The sequence below is a fragment of the Lotus japonicus genome, chromosome 2 (assembly GCF_012489685.1).
Source record: "Lotus japonicus ecotype B-129 chromosome 2, LjGifu_v1.2".
Lineage (NCBI taxonomy): Eukaryota > Viridiplantae > Streptophyta > Magnoliopsida > Fabales > Fabaceae > Lotus > Lotus japonicus.
The window spans coordinates 33698551-33721230 of NC_080042.1; the positions used below are offsets into that span (position 1 = coordinate 33698551).

Consider the following 22680-nt stretch of genomic DNA (forward strand, 5'->3'; position numbering starts at 1 on the left):
ATCTGACTACATGACGAGTGTGTTTGATACTTGTAGTTCTACTTGATGCATGTTAACTGTGATTTACAGTCGTTATATTCTTTGTGGAAGTATGCAACCCTAGGATGTTATCCCTAGTTATAAGCCTAAGTGGCTATTATCTCATTTATATTTATTGGTGCTATTATTTACATAATTCTTTGGAGTTGACCCTCGCGTCTTCTGTGTGTGCTTTGGCGAACAAACGCCCTTTGTCAGATGTCTTTGGCGGGCTGATCCATGATGGTTCATCCTTCGGGAGGAACTAGGGTTGAGATGCAGAAACTGGAGCGTATCGCGGTAGTGAGAGGAGGACGGATGGTGTACTTAGACTAGGTCGTTCTGAATTCAGATTTGGGCGACGACCACGCTAGCATGTAGGTCTTAGTGCTGGTGTGAGCTCCTCGAGATGGGATTAGTGTAGGAGTAGAGTCTTAGCTCTGAACATCATTTGTTTCTTTTGGGACAGGGTAGTTTCCCACCTATAGCTTTCGTGTGGTTCTTTACGAGAATCACAGAGAGTTGGTTGGACTTAGGAGGTCTTGTTTCAGGCCGATGGGCCAGCTTATTCTCAGTTTTGAGGGATAGTGTTGCGGACACTTAACCTTTTCTTTTGGTTTGTACTTTTGCCTACGGGCGCTACTCTTCTATTACCCGTCACTGGAGGTTCACTCGTGACGAGGTTGCTACTTACAGCGGGGGCTGTTATATATTTTGTATATTAGTTTTATTGCTTTTCGCATTTGGGTTTTATCTATTTCAGTCTTGTCTTAGTTATTATCGAAAAAAAAAAATATTCACGTTTTTCCGCATTAAGTTTACTTTTGGTTACTAAAGTGACGCCACCGAAATCGGGGTGTTACAGTAGCAAAGTTCCCATCTTGGTTCAATGCTGTTCTAGGGGAACGTTACAATGAGTGGAAGGCTGAATTTTATAGACTTTATAATCTTGAGTCAGTGGAGGATTTTGAACTAGGCTGGAGGGAAATGGTTTGTTCTTTTGGGCTGCATTCAAATCGACACATGGTTAATTTATATAGCTCTCGTTCACTTTGTGTTGTTTATCTGAGACAGAAATTTATGTTTGTTAACTTGGGTTTGCACTATCAGGTAGTTGTTGTTGTGGATTTTAAAGATCAAACTGGAGAACAGCAAACCATGCAGCAGAATCTTCAAAATGTTTGCCTCAAAACAGGAGCCCCAATGGAATCACATGCTGTCACAGTCCTCACTCCTTTTGCCTTTTCAAAGCTTCAAGAACAACTTTTGTTGGCAGCACATTATGCATCATTTTCAATTGAAGATGGTTTTCTTGTGAGACACCACACAAAACTGAAGGAGGTCGGAAAGTTTATTGGTCCCCTCAGGAAGGAATCATAAGTTGCAGCTGCCACCAGTTTGAATGCTCTGGAATTCTATGTAGGCATTCTCTTAGAGTTCTTTCAACAGGAAATTGCTTTCAGATCCCAGATAGATATCTTCCCATTCGTTGGCGTCGTATGAGCGTGCCCTCTTCTAAGCTTCTTCAAAATGCATCAAGTGATCATGCTGAAGGAGTTAAGTTATTACAAAAATAGGCTATGTCTTTATCTTGGTCTCAATGCATTGGCATAGTTAATTGGCCTCCAGCACGACAGAGCCACTACTGCTTGACTTTGTTATGATCTAGTTTGAAGATCATTTAACTGAACAAGAAATATGGTTGGCTAAATATTTAAGACCAACTAGCTAAGTAGGGATTTCGGGTAATATGACTTATGCATAGTGAATTAGTGATGGTTGTTTGGATGAGGGATTGTTCTGATTTATGTTACCTTTGAATGAAACTGATATTTTTTTGAGCATGTCTTGAACATTGAAGTGTGATATTTTTCTGGTTGGATGGAGTAAATATTTTCAATGTAAGAGAGGTGTGTGATCAGAGCTCAAGGGTAGTTGGTTTCTGGGAATTCTTTTCCATGATATATTGTATTCTGTTAGAGTATGCAATATACTTAGTCATTACAAGCTGATAATTTATGATGTGAATAGACTCTTAGTGGGTTAGTTTCTGTACTCAGGCTCTAATTAATTCTATTTCTGTTAAAGAGCTCAACTTGTACAGGGATTTATATACCCTCATTCAAACAACTTATAGATAGGTAGTTCCTTACTGTTTTGTATGACATTCTGAATAGTCCAAGCCATTGATTCAGATCTCATAGTATTTATAACAGAGAGAGAATCTGATTCAACAATCATGCTTATTTGTTTCTTTGAAGGTTCATGGATTGGAGCTTATTGCTTTAAAGTTTGCTGTTTTTTTTATCCAACCTAGAGAATATTAATACTACCATGAAATGATCATAACATGAGAAGGATATACAATAGTAAAATAGGCTACCAAGCATATATAGATCCAAATCCATATGAAAGGAAATAAATTAAGCATGATCTTTGTATGAAACATATACAAATTTGGTTGAATACGATATATTTATATAGTTCACACTTCACAGAACCAGCACAAAGATCATAAAAGGAAAAGATATAGAATTAGAGAGGTGAATATGCATGAAAGTTTATTCAACTCACTGGAAGATATTGCAGGCAGCAAATCAATATAGAGATCTTTCTCCAATTTTTGGAAATGGCCAGCAGCTACTAGCTAGAAACTCAAAGCTGAGAAATGAGAATGATTGATTGCATGTGGTTAACCCTTCTGTTTTGTCTTTGGTGTTTTGTTCTCTGTTTCCTACTTGGATGGGCTGTTTCCAAGCTATTTCATCTTCCCTTTTAATATATCTTTATCCTTTCAAAAAAAAAAGTGTAAATCATTAGTCATTCAAGTACTGTTATCTCTTGCATTCAGTACAAAATATAGAGCAAGAGATGCTTAGCATCTGTTAACTTCTTTATGCTGGTTTTTGCTATATAAAGTTGATTGGTGTTTTAACTGATGCAGCCCATATGACTGGACTTATGCAGAGGCTGTGTTAAAAAGGCACCTTGGAGAAAAGATTTTTTATTTATGGTAACTATGTCTTATATACTTATAGTTTCATACCATATACTTTGTCTGAAGTATAAACAGTATGATTTCTTTAGATGCTATGCTTGATTGGGAAATGCATAAATTGTTTTACACATTTTGCAATATTAATCCTGAAAAATCATATCTTTCTGCATTAACTTGTCTGCATTACCCTGCAACCTGTTGTTGCTTCTACCCGTTTCAGAGAATTGCCTCTAGGTCCCAGAAGTCTTCCAACAAAATTGAACTAATGCAATAAAGACCAATATATTTAAATTAGTTCTAGATGACAGAACCTTTAATTACAGTGAAGATAATGATAGTGGTTAGATTCAGTGATTAATTTTCCATTATTGTGTCACTAGATTGTCTTATTGTCTTAGCCTGTAACATTCCTGATATTGTGTCACTGTGTTAGTTTTCCAGATATTAGTTGGCTCTTGTGCTAACCTTTTCTTCTCATTTTCATGAACCTTGCCTCTTCATTCAAGCATCTTCTTAAAGTGATTATGATGCTTTCTACATAAGAATCAATTAGATTTCTGATTCAGGAGTGATTTAATTTCACTTATTGTGGATTAACATGGATAACATGGATTGATGATCTCTGTACTTATTGCATCTGTTTATAGGGTTCAAAGTTGCTCACCTCCGCTGCTCTCCTAATTTATGCTTATGGTGCTGGTGGCTTTCCTGCTTGGGGCATTAATTTGCTGAATTATTGCTGTTTTGCTGAATTGTTGCTGTGTTGCTGTTTAACTATTTTGTCCTAATTTCATGAGCTGTTGCTGTTTAACTACATTTAAAGAACTAGAATTGCTGAATTGTTCTAGTTCTTTTAGGCTATTATGTTTTTTTTTTTGCTGGGACCTTGGATGTTTAACTCACTTGAGAGAGTGTGTTCTCAAGATCACTTTTTATTTTAATAAATTTTCATTAAAAAAAATATGTATATTCAGGTCAAATTCGTGTTAAAAAAAAAAGAAAAAAAATGGTTGAGCTTTTACATCGGTTTTTAGTCTAACCGATGTGAAAAGTATACATTTCACATCGGTTTTTTGTCTAACCGATGTGAAAAGTATACACATTTCACATCGGTTTTTTGTCTAACCGATGTGAAAAGTATACATTTCACATCGGTTAGCTGACTGAACCGATGTGAAATGTATACTTTTCACATCGGTTGGCTGACTGAACCGATGTGAAAGGTATACATTTCACATCGGTTGACTGACTGAACCGATGTGAAAAGTGTACATTTCACATCAGTTGGTTGACTTAACCGATGTGAAAGGTATACCTTTCACATCAGTTATAAACCTGATGTGAAAAGGTTAGGAGATACCACATCAACATTGTTTACATCGGATAAAAACCGATGTTAAAACTCAAAAATACCCGATGTGAAAACTAGTTTTTCTAGTAGTGAGAAAGGGGAGCTGATAAGTCTACTTCAACTAACAGAGATAGTGGTCCCTTAAATTCAAAAGAGTAGTGGAAGGCACATGGCCAACCGATAAAGAAGTGAATAGGACAACCACTTTTTCTAGATTCCCACCAGCAATAATGCTATTGAGTTGTATCTCACAACGACTCAATTCTACCAAGGCTTCAGAGAAACTGTGAACCTTTCAGAAAAGCTCACAGAGGATGAGTCTTCAAGCTCATAGCCTCTACGAACTCGAGATGAAAAAATATAGGCTGAAACAGAGACTTGAGAGCTTACAAGAGGCTTTCAAAAGTCCTTGTTTAGGCACCTTCAGTAGGGGAAGATCTTGGGAATCCATTTTTCAAGGCTGCAGCTTGAGCGTCTTCAACCAAGGCCCTACGGAGCTCCTGAAGGGGCATAAACAACCAATTCTCCATTAACTTGTCCTGCATGCACAACTTGGCTACAAGATGGGCTGATTTGTTCCTCTCTCTATTAGTCCAGACAAAGTCACACCGATGGAACTGCACTTGCAGGTAAAAGATATCTTCACTTGCTGCTCCTATCAAAATTCATGATCTGCAAGCTTCCACTAATTGCTTGTTATCTGACTCTATTACTACGTCTGGATAATCGAGATTATGGGCCAGGGTCAAGCCTTCCCTTATTGCATGCGCCTCAGTTGTCATCGCAGAGGAAGCAAAAACCTTTGTATGAGACCCAGCAAGGAGATTGGAGTACTAGTCTCGGATTATCACCCCAATGGAGGCCTGAGGTAAGGTGACCACCCAACTGGCATCCACATTAATTTTGAGGGTGGTCCCCAAAGGGGGGATCCAATCTGCTAATCTTGTATTTTGTTGTGGGTTTCCTTCTCTGACTATGTTTTCTTTTACTTGCTTCGACATATCAATGGTTAGAAGAAGGCTGGAGACTTCTTGCAAGGTAAACACTGGACTGGGGCGAGAAGCCTTGAAAACAGTTTCATTTCTCCCTCTCCATACGGACTACAGAGTGCATGCCAGGATGGAGAAATCTCTTGAGAAGTCTAAAGACAGAGATTGCAAGGCTATAATCTTTTGCATCAGCCAAATATCAAGGGATCCAAGGCCTCCAGAGGAGACTGCCCACTGAAGGGGAGAGCCAAACCACACCGCTCGAGTCCACTGGAAGAGGAAGAATAGGCGGTCCACTGTCTCCCAAGCTTCATTACGAATAGGGCATTGTCCCGTGGGTGAGATCCTCTTTCTCCATAAATTGTGTTTTACAGCAATTGAGTTATGGCATGCTTTCCTAAGAAAAATCTTAATTTTCTGTGGGATCTGGGAAGCCCATATTGTTTTCCAAAGATCATTTGGGATATTATAGGATCTTGAAGTTGGTGGTTGGACTCTTGTAGAGTTGCTTCTTGCTACTTCAAATCCTGACGCCACTAAGTAGTGTCCTCTAGGATTATGTGGCCAAAAGAGTACATCTGCCTGGCTCTTTTGTTTTTTGGTCAAAGATTAATACATTCAAGGGCAAGGCCCAAAACAGGCCGAAGCCCAAACACACAAGCTGAACAAACAAGACCCCACCAACAAATAATACACTAAGCACGTGGTCTTGCCAGCAAGTAGAAGAAAAAGACAATAAAGATGAGGACAAGCAATATACCCAAGACAGTAAACACATCTCCTAACTGTCTGCAATAAAGACTGGGAATCTCTATACAGTGGGACTAGAGAAAACATTTAATTAGGAAGACCAAAATAAACACTTCTCTTTCTTAAAAAATCCTTCCTGCAAGGAGAGCTAAAATGGCAGAGACAGTACCCAGATTTCCTCTAGCCCACCTTCAATATCAAATTCCTTCCCCCCCCCCCCCCCCCCCCCCATTGTTGCCTTGGTTCAAACTTGTACCTCTGATTATATACTCCTGTGACTTTTGTTTGTCTTGCAACAGAGCATTTTGGAATATGATAAAAATAATTCATCACTTGTGCAATTGAACTGGGCCACGTTTAAAAGGCATATGGGTTGGTTGTTGCATAAAAGCCCAAATTCAAACCCAATCTAAATATCAACTTTCCCTCAGCATCAAAAAAGTCAGAAGAAAAGAGTCCTGGCCCCACTAAATTCGAAGCCAACCTATTGTATCTGTCAAGGTTTCCATATAAGTACTCTAAGACTTTTTTGGGCAGACCCCCATGAACCCCCAAATTCTAAAAAGAGCTTTTCAACCTTGCCTCTGTTTACCAAATCTCCCATGGCAAGACCATGACTTTTGTGTTGCAAGTTTTTTGTCTCCTACCCCCGCCACCATTAGAGGAAATTGAAAGACCCATCTCCTTCCATGTATCTGTACCTATCCCAACTGACAACTCTGAGCCTCTACTTGTGTCATCTAGGTTCCCGCCAACCTCCTCTGTTTCTGACACCGGTGACTCGGCCACCACTGTCTCCTGAGAAGAAGAGCCCTCTTGTACCAGAGTCTCCATTGCCGACGAGGAAGAAAATCCTGATTGTGCCTCAATTCGTTATCTGTTGATCCTAAGCCCATCCCAAGATGCATCTCTATCGAGATGTCAATGATTTTGCCATCAACCTTTGCTTGAATGATTTTGTTTGGAATCAGAGGCACCAATGAAGAGATTAGGATTTTGGTTATATCATATCTATCACATATCTATTCCTTTTCAAGGTATCTTCAATCACAACTCTGGTTTCTTCTATGGTGAGAAGCAAATATCAATACTCCGAGATTGTGCCTCCTCCTGCTTCATCTTAGTCATTTATTTCTTACGCCAAACTTTGGTTGCTCTCTCTAGAGGCTTTGAAATTTCTCTGTTCAACTTTGTCTTCACTATTAGAAATTGGAAGGCCTATACTCAACCACAAAAGCTAGCTCAAGAGTTGAGGTTTGCACTAACCTTATAAAGGCTATCTATGCTCTATCTCTAGCCAATGTGAGACTTCTAACACACCCCCTCACGTCCAGGACTGAACAACTTGGAACGTGAGATCAACAACAATGGGTGCCCCGAATATGGGAAGTCTCCACAACAAACAACAAATGGATCTAGGATAGGCTCTGATACCATATTAGAAATTGGGCACATTGGCTAGAGATAGAGCATAGATAGCCTTTATAAGGGTAGTGCAAATCTCAACTCTTGAGCTAGCTTTTGTGGTTGAGTATAAGCCTCCCAATTTCTAATATTCACAATATCTCTGTTACCTCTGGGCTCACTCTTTTGACGATGGGGAACCTGGTATTTAGCTAGCTTGACCACCCACCTAGAGCTGTTGTCAACATTCCCATTCAAGAGTTTGATTGCCTTCAGTGCGTCCTCCTAACCCAAACTAGAATTTTCTATTTCTCTTCCTTCGCTGCTGTACAAAGACACCGAGTACGTCCCCCACCCTGCTGAACGTGTGACACAACATCTTGTAGGAAATTCTTCAGAGAGTCTGTCCAGAAACACCGAGATAAGCCAGACTCTCTCTCTAAAACACGAGATAGTTATTATTAACTCAATGAAATCAATTTAAATACCATTCATATAATGCAAGCTTGTATATTTGATACTTCTATATTCATCCTCATAGGGGTGTACAAGACCCGACCCTACCCGCCAACCCGTCCCGGCCCAAGCCTTTAGGGCCGGGTTGAACCCGGCCCGATCATTAAAAGAGACCGGGTTCGGGTTGATCTTTGAGTTACCCGACTTCGGGTAGGGTCGGGTCCGGGTTGACACTCGGGTCACCCGACCCGTCCCACATATATATTTTATAAAATTTTAATTTGTTATAATGATTAAAATGTGATACATGGTGCTCAAATTTATCTTACCATGTAGATGAGATTAAAATGTCTTTCATCTACCTTATGAATTAAATAAACGTTTGTCAAACTATGCACACTTTCATGTTCTAACAAGAGAAAATCATGTGTGTGTATTATGCATATGTGAGACAGGTGAAGAAATGATCAAACAAAATGTAAACCTCAAGTGCAATAGATTATGAAAGAATTGGATCCTTTCAAGTTATTTCTTCCAAAAAATAGTTCCAACTTATAACTCTTTTAGTATGTTATTATCTTTAAATTTTACAATTAGTATCAAATAGTCTTAAACTTATTGTTCCTCGGGCCAACCCGGTCCCGTCCTACACAGACCCGTCCTAAATTGGACCCGCATAATGTCGGGTTGCTTCGGGTCTAGGGACGGGTTAGGGTCTATGAAATAGCCCGATCAATATTTAGGGTCGGGTTAGGGTTAACCAAAACCCGTCCCAACTCGTCCCTTGTACACCCCTTGTCATTGTACACATAAAAGCAATTTTAATCAAAATTATCTAAATAAAAAATTCACATTTTAAGTAAATATCTACAAACATAAATCACTATCACTTAATTCACTTTTACAAATTTCGTCTTGTTATACTCAATTTTGGTTGGACTCAATTCTTTTACGGTTGATCCAAACACACACGGTAGATTTTTTTACATCAATAGTGCAAATTAAAAAGTTATTTACCAATTTGGTGTAACTTTAATTATATTTACGAAACAAGTGTAAATCGCCAGTAAAGTTATTCTTAAATCACTGTTATCTTCGGCGATATCATTTTTTATTCTTTTAATAATAAATCATTCGTCCGAATGAATATACATGACATTTTATTTTTTTAATAGAAATCTTCATTACAATTGACGGCACTTTTTTTTATAAAAAAAAATCTTCACCAAGAATGAGGATACTCATTTTTTTTTTATTAAAAAATCTTCACTACATTTGCCACACTTGTTTTTTTTTCACACTTGTTTTTACTAGGTATATATGAAGCCATGTTAATAGCTAGCAAGTGAGTTGAATTAGACAAGGCCGTGAATAAAAGATGCAAGGATGCATTGAAGACAACTTCATGGTTAATGAAGATTTTTAAAAAATAAATAAATGAGTGGGAGGGGTAGCTCACTTGGTTGAACTAAGGGTAGAAATAGGTGTTAGAGATGGAGGCACATGGTTCGAACTTCGAACCCTGAAGAGGAGCATTTGTATTTAACTAGTGTCGCTATTTCTAATAAAGATTTCTATTAGTCCTCGTATGATAGTTCAAGTGGTAGGAGTTGAGGGGCATATGGGTTGGGTAGGGAGAGGTCCAGGAATCAATTTTTGACGGTTGAAATTTTATCTTTCCGATGTAAAAAAAAAATTCTCTTAAAAAAAGTTTTAAATATCATTTATCCTCAGTTTGGAGTGGTGATTTATCAATTGAAAAAATAAAATGTAATATCGCCAATTATAATGGCGATTTAAGAGAGAGAAAAACATGTATCACCCACCTTTAGTGGCAATTTACACTTGTTTGTAAATAAAATTTAAGTTTTTTCCTTGCACAAGTAAATAAAATTAAAGTTACACTCACAACATATCTCTCCATTTTTCCATCACATCACTAACCATATTTCTCATTTTTCACTCTTTTATTCTTTCTCTCTCTAACAAAGCGGAGGTATTTGAGGTGTGAACATTACATTTCTGGTTGTTGGCCAGTAATAATTAATGATGCTTCAATACTAGGTCATTCTTCTTTGGTGCTTCTATATGCATCGGAGGCTATCGGGAAAGAGTATAATCTGACGAAATAAGTAACTTTCGGTCAAGAGAGGAGGGATAATTTATAGGGTTAAGGGTCATATTAGTCCCTGTGTTTGTAAAAGTGTTTGATTTTGGTCCCTTAGCCAAAAAATAACGTTTAGTGGCGGTTTTTTTTACAGTTACTGGCGGTTTATAATACAAATACAGGCGGACTGAGGGACCAAAATCAAACGTTTTTACAAACACAAGGACTAATATGGCCTCTATCCCTAATTTATAAAGGTGTAAATTTTAGCACTTTAAATAATTTTAAATAGAACTTGAATATTTATATAACTGCTTTGTATGATGATAGAACAGAAATTTGACAAGACTTTAAAAAATAAACCACGATTATGTATCAACCACTCCTCAAACATGATGTTGCAAAATACCACACTGAGGACCTTATTAATCAAACCTAAGCAGTTTATGCTCTCAGAACAAAATATAATAAACCCCAAAAGTATTAAAATTCCAACCAGAGTGAAATTTTTGCAGGACAACAGTTTTACTCAGATTCACCCTAAAAGTAAATTACCTGAGAACTTACACCAGCATGTTTCAGATCACAAGTTCTTGAAAGCTGACTCATGAGTAACTTTTTGTGGGGTGAGTCTGGCCAGAAGTGCCTTATTGTGACAGTGCTCTGTATCCACAAAATAAAAACTCCCATCAGCCTTAAAAGTCACAAAAGGCCTATTGGTTTCCGCTGGTCGAATATCAGAAAACTTTAGAGTCTTTGGAATGGGTGTTGCAAGCCAAGACAACATCTCCACCTCGAAGGTGTCCGAACCCGGCAGCCACCGGAGTTTGTGGATGTACGGGCTAACGAACCAGTGAAGAGCGCCGGTCGTTGAAGCACTCAAGAATATCACAGTTGATGCTACTGCACCCTTCAGGATGACATTCATGTCAGGGGATGTCATGAATGTTATGACTGGACCCAGAGATACAGAGAGGCAGCAAGTCGAGAGCGACAGAAGTTTTACTTTCTTTATAGTGGATGAGATCGGACCGTTATAAACAACTCCGGTTTCCTTGTCATCTTCCCCAGATTGTCCTCCACCAGCAGGTCCAATGCTAATTTTGTTGTCTTCCTCTCTAGTTGTGGCTTGAGATGCCCATCTTATTTGGGCAACAGCAAGTTGGGAGGAAGTTTTGGATGTCGGATTAGTATTAATCGTTGTTTTGAATGTTGGATTTGTACTTACTGGCCGTCCACAAGTTGAGGACCTAAAACAATTATACGCTGAACCATGGAAACAAATATATACAAACAGAAATGTTAATAATAGTTATATTGTTTACAGTTAAAAACAAACTTAAAACAGGGTTGGCATTCTAAGCAGCCAGAAATTCAGAAACAACACCCAAGAGAAAGCTCAGTATAAATTTAACCACACAATCTAGTTTTGCTAAATAGGAATTATTAGGTATGATATAATTCAAAGTATGTAAAATGAGCGGCACGTTAAGACTGGCAATAAGAAATAGGTGAATAAACAATGAAATCTTCCAGAACATACGAAGCATGATAAAAGAGGTGTTTTTTAAAGAGAGCATCACATGTATGGAACCACTAAATTCATTACATGAGTGATTGTTGGTTGTTCAATATATGTAACTGTTAGAAGCAGTAAGGAAATCAGTTAGTTACTAACTTACTACCCAATGATATAAATAAGGGTAGTTAGTTGTAATCTGTTAGGAAAATACTGAGTGGAGTGAAAGGAGAGACTGGACTCTCGAATTTCCAGGGGGATTCTTGTAATCTTGGAGTCCAATTGATTCTTCTGCTGAAGAATCTTGGGCAGAGTTCATTCTGAATAATACAATTATTTTCTTCTTTCTTCTCTAGAGGAACAAACTCGTCAATTGGTATTTGAGCTCCATCCAGGAGTTGTGGTATCAAATCGTCTATGGAATTGAACCACATGGAGAGTTGAGTAGAAGCAGAGGAGAAGATCATTGAAGCGTTGAATTGCAACAGGGATGAAGATCACCGCAAGGAAGATCACAGAATCAAAGAACGCGCATTGGAAAGGGAAAGAAATGAAGCTAGGTTTCAGAATCTGGAAACTTTTATGGAGTCGGTTTATGGTGTTTTGGGGAATTACCTCGAACTGGAGGCGGAAGCAAAGGAGAATACACGATTGCTGGAGGTGGAGCTGGAGGCGGAGTTGGAAGTGAGGGCGACATGAGATCGAGCGAGAAAAAAACGCGAATCAGGTGGAACGCTGCAGAAAACATGAAATTCCAGTTTTCAATGGTGATGAAGATGCGTACAGTTGGATACAAAAATCAGAGCGATATTTTCATATCAAGGGAGCAACTGAAGATGAAAAGATTCATGCGGTGATGTTAGCTTTGGAGGGAAGGGCACTAAGTTGGTACCAGTGGTGGAAAACTTGTAATCCTAATAATTCATGGGAAGGGTTCATAGACGCTATTTCAGAATGTTTTCAACCTACAGTAGCCTCGAGTCCATTTGCAGCATCGTTGGCTCTAAAACAAGGAGATGTGGAGGAATTTGTTGAGCATTTCAAGAAGTTTTGCTGAAATGTTAAAAGGAGTAGGAGAAGAACACTTCATGGATATTTTCGTGAATGGGTTGAAAGAGGAGATTGGGGCCCAAGTGAAGCTTTATGAACCAAAAAGTTTGTGCGCTATGGTGAAGAAAGCCATTATGGTAGAACAGAAAAATAGGGCAATGAGCAAGGCTGGGGTGAACACAGGAGGAAGGTATGCTACTTCATTTAGATCTCCTTCAATTCAAAGGTCTGTTACAGTAGAAACTGGGCAGAGAAGTGGAATGAAAGGGTTGAATACTGGAATTTCATGGGTTCAGTTCTTTCCAGACCATCCTCTAATCGAAGTACTGCTGAGAAAACAATAGTTGAAGGAGGGCTAGTAGGAGGATTCAAAAGATTGTCTGAAGAGGAGACTAAAGAGAAGATAAGGGAGAGTTTCAGACGTGAGAAGTTTGGCCCAAATCACATTTGTAAGAGAAAACAGCTCAGGGTAATGTTATTAGAGAAGGAAGAGGAAGAAATGGGGATAGAAGTAATGAGGAACAGCAGGTATATATGGAAGAAGCTGTGTCTTTCAAACTTATATCCCTCAATAGCATCGTGGGACTCAAGTTTTGGGGTGATAGAAGAAGGCCTCCCATCACCAAAGTATACACAAGAACGAACAGGGTGATAGGTACACGGGATTAGCTAGTTAGTATTAGATTTTATTATTAGTATCTTTTATCCATTCAACATTAGGTTTTATATTTTATTATTATATTTTATTAGGTTTAGCATAATTAGAGAGTGAGTTTATAAATAAGTAAGTTAGAGAGACTATTCGATATCTTTGTTTTCACTTTGGAATTAGGGTTTAGAGAGCGTTGGGTCTCTCTGGTTCTTGGGAGGGTGTTTGGGATCCTTGTATCTTTCCCCCAATTCCTATTTGGCAATTAGGGTTTTACCATTTAATAATATTAGATTTGGCTGGTTTCTATCATTGGTATCAGAGCACCGATTCAGGTGCCCTGGCCAAGAAAACCCTACAGTAACAACGTATGAAGCAGATGGGTGGTAAAAAGAAAGAGGATTTCAGAGGGAGTTCATTGGCACCGCAGGATAAGGAGGAAATATGCGCACTTTTGAGAGATTGGATGATTGAGAACGCCGAGTTCAGAATGCAAGAAGAGTTGATTAAAGAACGGTGGACAGAACTCGATGAACGAAGAAAGAAGAAGGAACAAGAAAGAAGTGAATCGGAGGCACCAACCGTGGCAGAGCAAACAGCGGCAGAGGCGTTGCTGGAAGGAACGGGGACCGCAGCGGAAGAAGAAAGAGACGCTATGGTGGCTGAGCAAGCATCTGTAGCAGAGGAAGTCTTGACGTTTGAGGAGAGGCGAAAACCCAATCTTGAAGCCGCGGATGAAGAACAAGTAGCAACAGAGGTGTTGCGAAAAGAATCTGAACCCGATTCAGTTAAGGAATCAGAAGCAATGGATGAAAGAAGAGGTCAGCAACTGAAGGCGATGGAGAAACGCAAGCATCAACCGCCACCGGTGCTGAGTAGAGGAACGCTGAATAGAGGAACGACCAAGGTGCCATCAGCGGCGCACTTCGCACGCGCAGAGATGAAGTTGTTGGGCGAGAGAAATAAGGGAGCGCTCAAACGACCTCCACCGAAACCACCTTACGACGAGGCTGGATGGGCGACGAGGATAGCGGAGTTGGTGACGTTTCTGTTGCAACAACAGCAGTACTGTGAACGACCACCTTCAAAACCGCCATACCAGGGTGGTCGACATTTCGTCGGCAATCTAGGTCACGGTGAAGGAGGCGGTGCTATAATTCTTCCGCAAGAACCGCCGTATTGTGAGATGCCTATGGAGACCCAAGCTGCCCTCATAATAGCAAGCAAGGCAAGGCAAGGCATGCCGATCCAGCAATCACCGCTTGAGTCGCTGGAGAACTATATGCACATGGTGGCAGAGACGATTTTAGCCTTAGAGAGGCAAACAGCTCTAGGTTTCGTCCTGCAAGTGAGACACAGTTATTTGCTGGCAGCTCAAGGAGGGAACAGCAAGTGGAGTTTGGTAAGAGCAACATGCAGAGGATGTCCAATCCAACCACTTAATGGACAAATGGGCCAAGGCCAATTTATAAAATGGGTTCTGGAGACACTAAAAGCCCAGGGAAATGTAGTCTGGATGTACCATATTCAACAAGCAGATAGAGTTGCCCAAGAGAGCTCAAATGGTCGACAATTTGTTGATAATAGCTTGAAGTTTTACCAAAATTCAGGCCTTACATTGAGGCAGGTTGCTATTCCTAATGAATTCAGATTTAGTGATTTGAAATTCATAGGTACTGAGATCAATTTGCTGAGGTGGGAACATGAACAGATTTGGAGGTTTGCATGTTGGGAGGTGATAAAAATCTGGGTTGAGGGAAGTATAAAAAGGGTACTTGGTATGAAGTTTGTTTTGGATCCAAGGAGAGTGGTGTGGGATCCAGGAGGACTATTTTTCCTCAATAGCTGGACATATCAGCAATTGGATCCAAGTCCTTCACCTTGAGGACAAGGTGAATTTTCAGGGGGGAGTATTGATAGGTACACGGGGTTAGCTAGTTAGTATTAGATTTTATTATTAGTATCTTTTATCCAGTCAGCATTAGGTTTTATATTTTATTAGGTTTAGCATAATTAGAGAGTGAGTCTATAAATATGTAAGTTAGAGAGACAATTGGGTATCTTTGTTTTCACTTTGGAATTAGGGTTTAGAGAGCGTTGGGTCTCTCTGGTTCTTGGGAGGGTGTTTGGGATCCTTTCCTTGTATCTTTCCCCCAATTCCTATTTGGGAATTAGGGTTTTACCATTTAATAATATTAGATTTGGCTGGTTTCTATCACAGGGCAAACACAGAACCAGGAGAAACAGCGATGATGGCGCGACCCAACCTGGAAGAAACCGTCCACAACAGCAACAGGGCGACCCACCCAGGAGCCGGGATTCACCCCAGGGGGATTCTTGTAATCTTGGTGTCCAATTGATTCTTCTGTCGAAGAATCTTGGCAGAGTTGATTCTGAATAATACAATTATTTTCTTCTTTCCTCTCTAGTTGAACAAACTCATAAATGACCCTAACAAGTTAACTCCAGATTATGACCTCGGGGTATTTGTTACATCCTAATTTGAAGTTGAATACAAACTAGTCAGATTCTGCTAAGTACTACCTTTTTGTATCTTTTGATGGGTTTTGATATAGTTGAAAGAGTATAGCGTCTGGCAAGAACTGAATAAAAAAATGAACCATGGCTTGGAAGCAAAACAAACAAGGATTTGATTCAGGGAGTTCCATAACATATCAAATGGTTCTGTTTGGTTTCTCAAATTTAGGACCACTAGAGGTCAGTTAAGTTCAAGTTTTATTAGGTCTCCAGATCAAGCCAACTTTGGCGATGAACTCCTCTGGATCTATGAATAACTGGGAGAAATAATTAGAAACTGGAAGTCTATATTATAAAAATCAAAAGTACCAAATTTCGAAGAAAAAGTGTTTTTTTTTAACAAAAAAGGAGTAAAGATTATATTATTCAGATTTGGTCATCGAAAGTATACATATATTTCAATCAGTGACCTAAATAGCAGACTGCAAATAGTCGCACACACTCATCAAGTAGTATCACAAAGGGTGCACATTAGATTTTTTTACACATGACAATGAACAAAATCTTCTTTTAAATGTGTCAACCAGAAAACATTTGATCATTTTTAACAAACAGTAAGAATTTCTATTGCTTCTTCCCTTCCATTACAGCCAACTTATATTATATTGCAACATTTTGCATGATGAAAAAATAACAATTTAAGGATACATTGTAAGAAGTCTCAGAATCTGGACATTATTGCCATATCTATTACTGAGTGAAGAACTAAGAGAAGCACCCCATTAATATTACGTCATAGACAGTAGTATCCACAATCCTAAATAGATGTAGAAATTCAGAATTACTCCCCAATCTACAAGGGATATTTTGGAAGAGCCTATTTTTTAGCTCCTAAAGTCTGAAGGAATATAAGTCAATAAAATTGACAGATGAAAGGGTTCATTGCATTATAATCATTCATCTCCTTCCACCTTCCAGGCTTCCACAATGGCACAGATCTAAGTACATATGATATGAGACTTATTTTTTAGGGCTTAACTACAGCACAAATAAACAAAAAAATCTTTGAAGCTTTACAAAAACAACTTTTTGATCTAACTGTTTGTCTTCCTACTTTCAAACAATTTTTATCGACTAAGTTCCATGGTCTTCGGAAAAATCAGGGCAAAAACTTTGGCTGTGGCCATGTGCAGTCTTTGAATGCTCACATTCTTAGGGTTGTTTGTCGTCCCTTAAATTTACTATGGGGTGGGCTCATGTTTTGGCTTTCTTATGGTGCTCTCCTTATCGCTGTTTCAAAACATTGGCTTACAACTCTACCACATTTTATGCTTCAATTTCACTGCATGTATTTTGCTCTTTATTCTTTGGTGAATTTCTCACCCTACAATTAGGTGCAGATTCCATCACTTTTATTTCTAACAGGACTATCTTTACCAAACAACCTCGTATTTGTTTCATCCATTTTCTTGCCAAACAACCATTTTCCAAGGCTTAAAGAAAGTTCACAAAAATTGTAATCACTGTCAAAGGTAACATAGATCAGCTAAGTCTTCTTTCTTAACAAATTCACAATCACATTAGGTCAATAACTTGACTTCAATGGAACTAAGACTATATCTTAATCTGAAATTCTGGGTTCCACACATTAGGTCAATAATAACTCAGCTAGAACTTTTTAGTGCAAATTAAATTCCCATCAAATGTGAAAAAAAAAAAATACTAATGCAAATCCACACCCTAGTTTTGTTGATTTAGTGTAAAACAGAATTGAAGTTCGGAATTTGAAAGAGAAATCAAGCAATCACGAAGGCATGAAGAGAAGAGAAGAGAACCTGAGGGAGTTCTTGTGGAAACGAGGTGCTTGTTTTGTGAGCGCAGAAGGTGAAGGAGAGCCGCTCTCGCCATTGCTAGTTATGCAAATGCAACCGAGTTACAGTATAAGTTCACCTAAGTAAGGTCTAGGGCCACATTGAAAATGGGTGATTTAAATATAATTTATATTTTGCTTGTCGGCCACTTCTAACAAAACGGGCATTTGGTCTAGTGGTATGATTCTCGCTTAGGGTGCGAGAGGTCCCGAGTTCAATTCTCGGAATGCCCCTTTCTATTGTTCTTATACTTTTAGTTTTCAATCCAAATTAAATCAATTCGCGGAATGCCCATTGTCATTTCAAATATATGGTTTGAAATTCTAGTTTCTTATTCAAAATTAATCTTCAAATATGTAGTAGAGGTATTTTTTAATTACTTTGATTAAATTAAATTACTATTTGGTTCAAAAGTTTATATGGCAATTGTTTGAAACGTGACATTCATTGTGTAAAGAAATTTTTACCCTATAAATGAATTACATTTTAAATATGTAGGAGAGTTTTCTTTACTTCATTTTCTTTTACATTTTTTACTTAATTTAATTGCGCTATTTTAATTAATTTAGATAATGATGTAAAAAAAATTTAAGATACAATTAGTTGACACTCAATTTGGATTAAAGTGCGAGAGGTTCCGAGTGTTAGCGAAAATAGTCTCAATGTTTAGTTTTAATTATGACAAAAGACAAAGTTGTAAAAGCTAAGGAACATGTATCACTCAAAGTCTTAATCAGTAATAAGTACAAAAGATCACAAGACTGTAGATGATGATACAAGGTACAACGTCGATGTCTCTTAGGAAAAGTATCAGATGAAAAGGATTTATTCTTTGAATAAGCTAATTTCAATCAAACAAGCTTCAAATGAGTGTTTTATGAGAAACAGGATCCTCAAAGTTTATCGAGTACTTCTTAAGAGAAAATTGATTGAAGAAGATGATTTAATCAAGAGCATTAGGAGAACATCTAAGATGGCGAATTTAAATGTCAAAAGCCTACTCAAAGAAGCAGGATCAAGATGTACATAAGTTGTAATGTCTACTCAAGATAAAATAGCCCTAGTATCTCAGTATTCACTCACAAAGAACTAGACGCTAAAATATCTCAAACTCATCATACTAAACTGACATTGAAGTATCCAAACACTAAAGAAGTATGATACGTTGTATGCCAAAAGGATGAAGAAGTTTGAATGAATGATGAAAGCAAGGACTTAAGTGTCATATCATGTACAAGCTCAAAAGAAAATGTTGTTGTATAAGAAAAGAAATTCAAAGGTCAACAATCTTCCAGACGATACGAAAACTTGAAAAATAGAATGTAGTCTCTTCAACACGCAGAATAAAACGAGAAGAACATTGGTATACAAGTGTCAATGTACATTTCCAACAAGTTCCTAAAACGTAAGTCAAAATATTTCGTTGGAAGAGAACTAGCATCATAACCCTCAGCCAAAAAAGGGTAGCTATAAAAATTTGATGTCTACAGAAACTTCTATGGCGTTACTTTATTGGAAAACCTCCTTGTCTCAAGCTATCATCGCCACATCCAACTGATTTAAAGTTGAAAGCATCATCAAACAATTAAAGAGTAGTCAATGTAAAAAACGATGAGATGAAGGAAAAGGAAACCAATTAATAAAGACTTTCTCAGATATCAAAGCTCAACTGTATATCATATTGATCATTACAAGAAAATAGCCATTGAGCCTTCATGCTTAACAAAAATGTCACACACAAAAAGCATGACGAATAGAATCGTTGTAGCTATTATTCCAACAATTAACTTTCATCTCATTCATATATAAAGACCATATTCAAAGTTGAAGAAGGTGTGCATTTGGTAGTGCAACATCGTGCATAAGCTTAATTCCACATCCAAGTTGTGAAGCTTATTATCTAGAGGATATGTAGGAAGAAGAAACATGCACCAAGAGGTTGTACATCTCTGAAGAAACTGCAAGAGAGAAATGCTCAATTAAAACGTCTATTTACTGAGCTAGTTGAGAGAAATTTCTTGAGAGATTTAGATCAATTAATTTTACTTCATTATATATCAGTATAGATCAAAATCTTATAGATTATTATTGAGAGCATTCAATGTACATTTAGCTATATCATGTTGATACTCTAGAAGATTGAAAACTAGTAAAGATCAAATACACCTTACCAATACTATAATTTGAGCACGTACTTCATTGTTGATAAAAACAAAGGAGTCCTTGACCAAAACTCAACAGCCTGAAGAGGCTGGTGCAAATAATATTGTGGGTAGTCTCGGATTCAATAAACTCAACTTTATGAAGAAGTTGGAGTAAAGAATATTGGGGATGAGTCTTTGCAACCAAGCAATGAGTCGAGAGCGGCTTGGGAAAGAATATTCAACAAGCCTGGAGAGGCTTGGTAAACAATATTTGGGGAGGAATCCCTGACAATCAAATTCATTATATGAGTCCTTTATTAATACTCATAGGAGAACTCCTTGATTAATACTCGCAGGAGAAGTTCTTTATTAATACATAAGAAAAATCTTGGTGGAATACCCAAGGATTGGATGTAGCCTGTGATTGGGTGTACCAGGATAAAATTTTGTGCGTGCATATCTTATATCTCTTATAAACCTCTTGCTCACAATGTTTATCCACTGCACCATCATATGATGAAACGTTAGAATGAGAACTTTAAATCAGAATTATTAAAAGTTGTCAACCGACAAATTTTTTTAATAGACACAATTCAACTCTCATTCTTGTCTTTCTTTAATTAATCTCACCGAGTTCAATTCCCAGAATGCCCTATATTAATTCAATTTTAAATCGTAGTGTATTTTAGCTTTTATGATTTTTATAAGGTTAAATTGCTCAAACCTTTCCTTAAGATATATCATTATTGCATTGTTCTTCGTCCTATAATATAATCAGACACTAGCCACCCTTATTTTATTTGGAACATTGCAGTGACCTCCCTTGATATTTATCATTAGTGCAATGACCTTTGTTAAGATTTATTATTATAACACTCAACATTTATTAATATTATAAATGGTTGGTGAAGGACGAGAGGTCAGTGCAATAGTGATAAACATTGTGGAAGGTAAATATAATTTTCCCTTTTTATAATTTTAGCTTTCAATTCTCTTCTCGGGGAGTGCTAACAACACAATATTTTAATGATACACTACAACAATCTCATTGTTGTAAAGTTCAAAAGTTAGGTACGTAATTTTTAATCTCGTGTTTTGAATAATAAAAATGTTTTTAATTGCATTCCTATAAGATAAAAAAATGTCTAAAGATCTTTTGGATCATAATTTCATTGAAATCTATGTCTATCTTCACTAACATCTTTAAAAAAAATGGTCAAGCTTTTAACTTAACATTCAATATTTAACAAAAATTGTTTTCTTTTTCACCTGAAACTAACAAAGACATAAACAAAAGAAACAGGCTACGAGACCGACAGAGAATGTTGTGTTTGGGTGGTCGGCAAAATGCCAGACTATGTTAAGTGACGATGTGAGCATACGCTACACTATTGGAAGAATGTTGTTGTGTTGATCAACGAGGATAATTCCTCAAGAGATGGTTAGAATAATCTTAAGGATCTGATGGAGGATCTATATAAGCCTCGTAAAGAGTAGAATCGGATGTAAGGCTAGAGCCTTTGGGTAGAGAGCTCACCATTATTGGTTAAAGCATGCAAGATGTGTTTATGAGTTTTATCTGAGAATCTGGGTAGGTTTTGTTAAGTTGAAACGTTCAATCATATCGTCTATCAGGTTTTGTACAATAACAATTTTAAGGAGATAAGCGGAATACTAAAATTTTCATATTTCAGGAACACTTTGACTTATCGTCTATGTCTATGATGTGCTGCCCAAGTCTAAATAGCTTAGGCAAACAATAGTTCAAAATCGTTTAACAAGGGGAGATCGTCTGAGGAATTAGTGTCATCTTTGAATCACAAAAGGATCTCAGACAAACTTGGAGAAGAAGCTAGAAGAGAAGAAGAGCACGTGATCTGACAAAGCTTTATGGCCAAAGCTCAAGTACAACGTTATCATCATCAAATTGCCACTTTTGCTCTTCAACGGATAGAAGCAAAGACCAATTCTACCTACCAATTGACACACTACTTCTTTTGGGCAAAAGGTATTCATTAAACAGTGACATGCATTTAATGCACCTTACTCAAGTACACTAAAGCATCGTTTCATCCAACAGCTAGAATCTTTGTGAAGAACAAGCTTCAACGATTATAATCTCTCTCACAAAAGATCAAGGAGTATAAAAGGAAGACTTGAAGAAGTGAAGGGTCAACGATCGAATCTCTATTGAACCAATTTCAACGATCAAAGTCGAAAGGAAGCAACAATCCAAGTAAAGCCTACGAGTCAAATCCCTTTAATATCGTCTAATTCAAAGAGTGAAACATACCCAAGAGTCAAATCCTCTTATCTAATTCTCTTTAGATTTAGAACACAAAGTACTTCTTAGAGTCAAACCTTATTCAATACTTTGTCGTTCCTGAGCTAAGAAATTTCTACTATCCCTCTTGTAAGAAGAAAACCTCGTAGAGTCAAACGATTTTAAAAATGATATTAGGAGAAGTCCTATATCATACTTAGTGAAGGATAATTCCTTGATAATATTGGGTTAGGAGAAGTCCTGCAGAAAACTTGGTTGGGAGAAGTCCTGTCAAATACTTGTTGTAGAAGAATTCAATGAAACTAGGTTATTGAAATCTTGGTTAAGCCAAGGACTGGACGTAGCCCCATTGTTTGTGGGTGAACCATAATATATTGTTGTGTTCTTATCGCTTACTATTTTATGTAAGCATAAGTTGGAATCCATACATGATTATAGAACACCAAATAGAATGAGATAGATCGCGTACCTGACAAATCATGAACGAAATAAGGATTCTTGTTTTCATCACCGGATCTTGTGACAGTCAAGTGACTGAAAATAACTAGGGCTTCCTCTGTATCTCACACTCCCTTTCACAGCCATCAATGGGGAAAGTTGTGGAGCAAGATT

General features: G+C 37.7%; 1 protein-coding gene, 1 long non-coding RNA gene and 1 other non-coding gene across 3 annotated transcripts; 2 read left to right on the forward strand and 1 right to left on the reverse strand.

The window, feature by feature from the left end:
* Positions 1-4624: 4624 nt before the first annotated feature.
* LOC130737923 (uncharacterized) lies at positions 4625-15728 on the forward strand. Its single transcript, XR_009019033.1, has 4 exons — positions 4625-4996; positions 5099-5235; positions 5381-5694; positions 15513-15728. It is a non-coding gene; the product is annotated as an uncharacterized LOC130737923 (long non-coding RNA).
* LOC130737922 (uncharacterized) lies at positions 10356-17760 on the reverse strand. Its single transcript, XM_057589798.1, has 2 exons — positions 17605-17760; positions 10356-11339 (listed from the first exon to the last, which is right to left on the reverse strand). Exons 1-2 carry the CDS (start codon positions 17675-17677, stop codon positions 10657-10659), a joined length of 756 nt encoding a protein of 251 aa, XP_057445781.1. The 5' UTR covers positions 17678-17760; the 3' UTR covers positions 10356-10656.
* Positions 17761-17801: 41 nt separating this feature from the next.
* Positions 17802-17873, forward strand: TRNAP-AGG (transfer RNA proline (anticodon AGG)). The gene has a single exon. It is a non-coding gene; the product is annotated as a tRNA-Pro (tRNA).
* The last annotated feature ends 4807 nt before the right edge of the window (positions 17874-22680 follow it).

Bases quoted from the DNA above. Each gene is read 5' to 3' on its own strand.
- LOC130737922 (XM_057589798.1), bottom strand. From the start codon at position 17,677: ATGGCGAGAGCGGCTCTCCTTCACCTTCTGCGCTCACAAAACAAGCAC. The intron at 11,340-17,604 runs GTTCTCTTCTCT...TCCATGGTTCAG, and splicing joins TTCCACAAGAACTCCCTCAG to CGTATAATTGTTTTAGGTCC.